Source organism: Gossypium hirsutum, chromosome A02 (genome assembly GCF_007990345.1).
Source record: "Gossypium hirsutum isolate 1008001.06 chromosome A02, Gossypium_hirsutum_v2.1, whole genome shotgun sequence".
Lineage (NCBI taxonomy): Eukaryota > Viridiplantae > Streptophyta > Magnoliopsida > Malvales > Malvaceae > Gossypium > Gossypium hirsutum.
In genome coordinates, this window is record NC_053425.1 from 14107506 (window position 1) to 14113841 (window position 6336).

General features: G+C 31.2%; 1 protein-coding gene across 1 annotated transcript; it reads left to right on the forward strand.

Annotated features, from left to right (window-relative positions):
• Nucleotides 1-803: 803 nt before the first annotated feature.
• Nucleotides 804-4594, forward strand: LOC107951479 (proteasome subunit beta type-3-A). Its single transcript, XM_016886544.2, has 7 exons — nt 804-993; nt 1099-1280; nt 1390-1497; nt 2164-2253; nt 3268-3352; nt 3567-3661; nt 4399-4594. The coding sequence occupies exons 1-7, from the start codon at nt 988-990 to the stop codon at nt 4445-4447; spliced, it is 615 nt and encodes a 204-aa protein (XP_016742033.1). The 5' UTR covers nt 804-987; the 3' UTR covers nt 4448-4594.
• Nucleotides 4595-6336: the final 1742 nt, after the last annotated feature.

A 6336-nucleotide genomic window follows, 5' to 3' on the forward strand; every position in this document is an offset into this window, starting at 1 on the left:
TCTCCTTCTAAATTTTAGAATTTTACTTTATGTTTCCATATTATTTTTAATGAAATCAACTCAATAACTCATATTATTAATTTTCTGAAAAATTTAAATTTATTTTAATTATATAATCTCAAATCTTCCTTACAAAGCTAAAATCAAAGAAAAATTATAGCAATTAATTAAGTTAATTGCTTGTTTGGGTAAAGAAGTGATGAAAAAATTCTGAATTTATTTGGCATGGAATATAAAATTAATCAATTTAATTAATTGTAAAAAAATCGAGATCATACAATAAAAAAAATTGGGTCTCATAAACAATTCTTAAAGATGATTTATTTGAGTTTATTTTAATTTGGAAATATACAATAAAATTTTAAGATTTAAAAGGAGACTAAATTAATTAATTTAATTAATTTTAATATTATAAAAGTAAAACGGTTAACACTATTAATGGATAATTTTTTTTCAATAACTTATTTAATTGATTTTGATGTTTTGAAATTTAAATTTTCAATATTAAAATTAAAAAAATAATTAACTTCCTATAAAGAGATAAACAAGTACAATTTGATAACTTTTAAAGTATTATTTTAGTTTTTACTCTCTTTTTTACATTAATCCTTAATATTGTTTTACCTTAATCAATATTTAAAAAAAGATTTTTTTTTGAAAAAAACGAAAGCATGAATATGATCTGATATTTACAAATTAATTACCCTTAGAGATTTAATGGTTGCGTGACAAATGAAACTGTCTTAAAAGTTATGTGATGAAATTGTAATAATTTCATTTTGAGCAACTAAAATGAAAACCTACTAAAAGTTGGGTGACCAATTAGGTAGTTTACCCTAAAAATAAATGCAAAGGTTGAAACTTTGGAAGCTGGAGTGATCTCCAAGCCATCTCTCTTCAGTCTTTTAAGCTCCGCTTTTGCTAAAATCAAATCAGTTTCTCCCCTAAATTTACTGAAATTTTATAGCAAGACTCCTTATTTCTCCGATGTCGGTATGTCATTTCTTTTTTTTCTGAATCTTTTTTTTTCTTCCCCTTTGTTGAAACCCTAATTTAATTTAAATAATGGATTGTTTTGGTGGTGGATGATGATGGCAGATCTTCGAATACAACGGGAGTGCCCTAATAGCCATGGTAGGCAAGAACTGCTTCGCCATTGCCAGCGATCGGAGACTCGGAGTTCAACTCCAAACTATCGCCACCGATTTCCAGAGGATTTATAAAGTCCACGATCGCCTCTTCCTCGGTCTCTCCGGCCTCGCCACCGATGCTCAAACCTTGTATACCCTTTATTTTTCCCTTTATGCTTTTTTTTTGGTTCCCTATAAAAAACAATGATTTATCCTAATATTTGGGTTTTCTATTTCTTTTAAATGATAATAATTGAAGGTATCAAAGGCTTGTCTTTCGGCACAAACTGTATCAGCTAAGAGAAGAAAGAGACATGAAACCTGAGACTTTTGCTAACCTTGTTTCTGCGATTCTTTACGAGAAAAGGTCTGTTTAACATCTCCCTTCCTATTACCCCTCTAATATTGGGCTAAGTTAGATTTTTATTTTTATTTTTTACATTTCAGGCTGTCAACTTAGTTCTTGAGATTATTGGAAGAAATAGCAAGATTTAGTTTTGTTTTATGCAGCCAAGTACTAACTATTGATTAGTTTGGTATTCTAATTAATTTCAAAAGAAAAGTCCTAGGAGAGAAATTGATTAATCAATAATAGAATTAAGGTCGCTTGGGGTAGAGGATGGGTGACAAATGCCTGGATTTGAGCTCCGAACTTGGATGTCACCTCTTGTAGATGGTTGCGTTAACCAACTGAGCTAAGCTCCGGGTTTGCTATAGTGTACTCTTGAATAATACTGGTTACCAGTTCAGGAGAGGAAAAAGGCCTTGCTTATGTCCTTGAAGGGGAATAGTCCACTTACCTTATGACAAGAAACTGAGCATCAAATATATTCTTGGCCCAACCTTAATTTCATGTTTAGCCTTCAAACCTAACAGAGAGGCTCTTCTTTTACTAATAAACTCCAGCCTCCTTTATGATATGTCTAGCTAGAAGGAATTTCTAGGAAACAATAGATTTGGTGTGAGGATTACACTTGAACGGGTGCACCATTTTATATGTCTGTGATAAGTTTTGTGGCATTTTTTCCCATAGGTTTGGTCCATACTTCTGCCAACCTGTAATTGCTGGATTAGGAGATGAAGACAAGCCCTTCATTTGCACCATGGATTCCATCGGAGCCAAGTAAGTTGACTTCATTCTCTTGTAATTTTTGAAACAAAAAAGCATGAAGTTATCTTAGTTGTTAAGTACATCCGTATTACCTTTACTCACAGTATTTACCTAACCAAGAGTGTTGTTCTTGTAAACCTAATGCATGTTACTTTCTATTTGGTAATATAAGCTTACCAATCGAATCTCCTCCATGGAAAGGAATTTTTCTTTCATATGTCAATCAAAATCTAAAGAAAGTAGACTTTTTCTCTGTTGACATATTGCCTAGAGACCTGTGTCATCTAGGAGAGAACCAGAAATTTGAACACTTGTTACTAAAAGAACTCACTATTATTCCAAACCTGAAATTTGAGCCCTTTTTTTGGGGGTTAAGTAACCTGCATTTCTTTAAAATCAGTAATTCGGGAACTGATTGATATAAGAATCCCAAGATCATTCCAATTCCGTCTTAAACAACTCATTTAAGCATGATCCTTGACATTTGGCAAACTAGGGGCTTGAGGTATCCATATGTAATCACATGATTAGCAAAATTAAGAACTATGCCCCCTATGCATTCTTTTGTGTCTCCTTGTGCACGTGATAAACAAGAACCATCCCCCAGCCACCAATTATGTATAATAATTTTCTTTTATAAAAGATACCTTTTTATTAATATGTTGATATTTATAGTTTTAATAACTATCTTCTTTCTTGCAAAGAAGGAAGTACTTCTAAAAAATTTTAATCCAGTTCTATATATCACAGTTTTTCATGTGTCATTTTCCTTGTGTCTATCTCTCTTCTGAAAGATTTGACTTATAAATGCCCGTTAGTGTAGCCTTACAATCTTTGCCATGACTAACCCTCATGTTGTGTTTATCCATTTTTTGGGTCAATGAATTGGATTATTGCCTGACAATTCTATTTTAACTCTTATGGTTATAATGATCTCTTTATGTTCATTGTTTTGGTTAGTAAAAGCCTTTTGAAGCAAATGCTGAGATTATCACAAATGTTATGTTTTCTTTCTTGTAAATGCAGGGAGCTTGCGAAAGATTTTGTTGTAGCTGGCACTGCCTCGGAGTCTCTCTATGGTGCCTGTGAATCAATGTTCAAGGAGGGCATGGTTTGTTATTTTATTTATTTCCCTATGCTCAAATTGGAACACATTCACATTCACATTATTACCTAAAAACTAAAACATGGTGCTCACTTTTGAAGTAGATAAGGTTACAGTGTATTGACTCGTAAGCTAAAAAAGAATTATGGTTGCTTGCTATTAAATATTCATGCCAGAAATACAAATTCATTCTTCACTGACTCAATGCTTTCTTCTCCAGGAACCTGAGGAATTGTTTGAGACGGTTTCCCAAGCTCTCCTTTCATCAGTAGATCGCGACTGTCTGAGTGGTTGGGGAGGACATGTCTATGTTGTGTAAGCATTTACAAATGTTTTTCGTATGTGTGTGTGTACTCCTAGCAGTTTATTCCTAGGTTATATTTGTTATATAATGTTTGCCGAAAAGAATCTGGCTGTTTATAGGGAAAATGCAGTATATGTTCGTTTCTTGAATGATGATTGGTGGATAGCTAGAAACCCTTAGGTTTTACATGATAAGCAGGAAATAAAATTGAAAATATGGAAATGTGGAGTTAAAAAGTAGAAAGATAGAAAAAATATTTTTCTTTCCATTAGTTTGCTTGAAAGGAAAGATGGCAAAATTAGAAGACAACTAATTCCGTTCCATTCAATGCTCAGTAGAGTTGAAAAATAAGAGAAAAAAAAAAGATTTTAAAAATGCGTAATTTTGTACACTAAACTTACATCTCTCTTATTTTCTCTCATCTTATCATTACAAATTTGAATGATTTGTTTATATTAAAGAGGAAAGAAAATGATCATGTTTCCTATTTTTTCCTTTTGACTTTTCCTACTGAGCACACTCAAAGTTGATTTTCTTCACTTTTTCACTCTTTCAAGCACACCTTAAATATTTGCAGTAGAGAGAACACTGATGTCCAATGCATATTCAAACATGACCATAGCGATGTGATCCTCTAGATATCCATCAAATACATAGAGAAAGAGTTGAACATGCTCTTATGAGACCCTCATACTTGAGTCCAGTTAACACGGTTGTGATGTATTTGATATATGTATACGATTTGCAGGACGCCTACGGAAGTAAAGGAAAGGATCTTGAAGGGAAGGATGGATTGAATGCCGGCAACTGGTTCATTCGTAAACTCCTTTTAAACTATTTCAGTCAATTTGTGTCTCTAGAGTGTTGCTGGATTTGATGTACTCTTTATAAATTTGATAGACCAAGTTCGACATTATTGAGAGCAATGATGGATTTGTAGTGCATTTCGCGAGTTAAATTTGTTTTTTTGTATTGTTTCTTTAAAGATAAGATGCATGGGATTTTTAGACTTGCAAGTTGCAACTAAGCTAAAAGAAAATTCGAAATTCGTGGCTTAATATTCTCCCTTGAGTTCCCATTTTAGAGCTCGAATCCAATTTGTGATATGTATTAAAGAATAAGTGAGTTTGGTTTCATTTTCGATTTAAAATTAAAATGTAAATTTGAATTGAAATTTTTAAATTTTTTTAAGAAGGTCAGTACCCATGATAATTTTAAATTTTTATTCTCAATTTAATTATTGAATTAATTATTGTTTTGTTTTCTACTATGGACACTGTCAACGGTTTCCTCAATATCCAACTCCTCCTTGCTTTGGTTTCATCAACTCAAATTTATCCTCACATCACTGTCACTTCAATGTCGGCACTAACATCGATCCTAAGCACGTTGTCAATGAGCACTAAGCTTGATTCTTCTGTAAATGTTCTTTCAAGTTGGCCGACTCTTTGTTGTTTTAGAAATCTCACTTTATAAGTTTAAAGAATTATGAAAATGACACAATTTTAAAATTAATGATGGGGATGATTTGATTTTTACAGTAGGATTGGGTTTCGTTATTTTTTCAAGCGCTATCATCTTAAAAATTTCTTTCAAAAAAATATATTTTTTGGCGCCGTCTAACAAATTGTCGACACTGGACTAAAGTGTATAGGACTAAAATATTTAAGGATTTGAACTAAAGTGTATAGGACTAAAATATTTAAGGATTTGATGAAGTAATTATTTTTTTTAGAGTGGTTGAGAAAAAGTGTTGCATGAGAGTATCGCGGTATCTAATTAAACTTTTGATTTATTTGCATGTTAAGTGTAAGAATAACAAAAAGATATAAGAATAATAAAAATAAATTTTTTTATATTTTTTTATTCTTTTAAAACATAAAAATAAAAATAAATATAAATATAAAATTATTATTTAAATTACCCAATGTGTCTCTCAAAAAATTTCTTCAAGTTTATCTAAATTCAAATATGCTAGGGAATGGATTGAAAATGTTTAAATTTAAATAAATTTGAAGAATTTTTTTGAGAGAAATATTGGGTAATTTAAATAATAATTTTATATAGTTTTTTAAGTTTATTGTTTTTAAAAAAATTAAAAAAATGAAAGGGTTTATTTTTGTTATTTTTATATCTTTTAAGGGCTATTTAAATTTAATCTCAAACTAGGACATACTTAACATGTAAATAGACCAAAAGTTTATTAGGTACTGCCATACTCTCATGCGACACTCTTTTTCAGCCAGTCTAAAAAAGGTAATTACTTCATCAGATCCCTTAACGTTTTACCCCAGCACGTTTTAATCCGGTGCAGCCAATTTATTAGGCGACACTAAAAAATCTTTTTTTTTTGGGGATTTTTAGGGTAGTGCTGCTTGGGAAAGGGCCATACCCAACACTATTGTAAAAATCAGATCATTCCCATAACAAATCTTAAAGTTGGATTATGTTTATAATTTTTTAAGCTTATAGGGTCAAATTCCTAAAAAAGCCCCGACTCTTCCATTCTCTCTCCCTCGGTTTGTCTTCTAAATCGCCTCATTTGTCACTAAAATCATCAAACCCAAAACTTTTAAACATATAAAACAACATTAAAACCACAAACTTGTCTCCTTTTATGAATACTTTCTATTGTAATTATTTAGTGTTACAAAAGAAAATCATAACTTTACCATTTTTTTTACGT

Excerpts from the sequence above, each read along its gene's own strand:
- LOC107951479 (XM_016886544.2), top strand. Across the intron at positions 1,498-2,163 it reads GCGATTCTTTACGAGAAAAG|GTTTGGTCCATACTTCTGCC; the intron begins GTCTGTTTAACA and ends TTTTTCCCATAG. Across the intron at positions 3,662-4,398 it reads GGAGGACATGTCTATGTTGT|GACGCCTACGGAAGTAAAGG; the intron begins GTAAGCATTTAC and ends TACGATTTGCAG.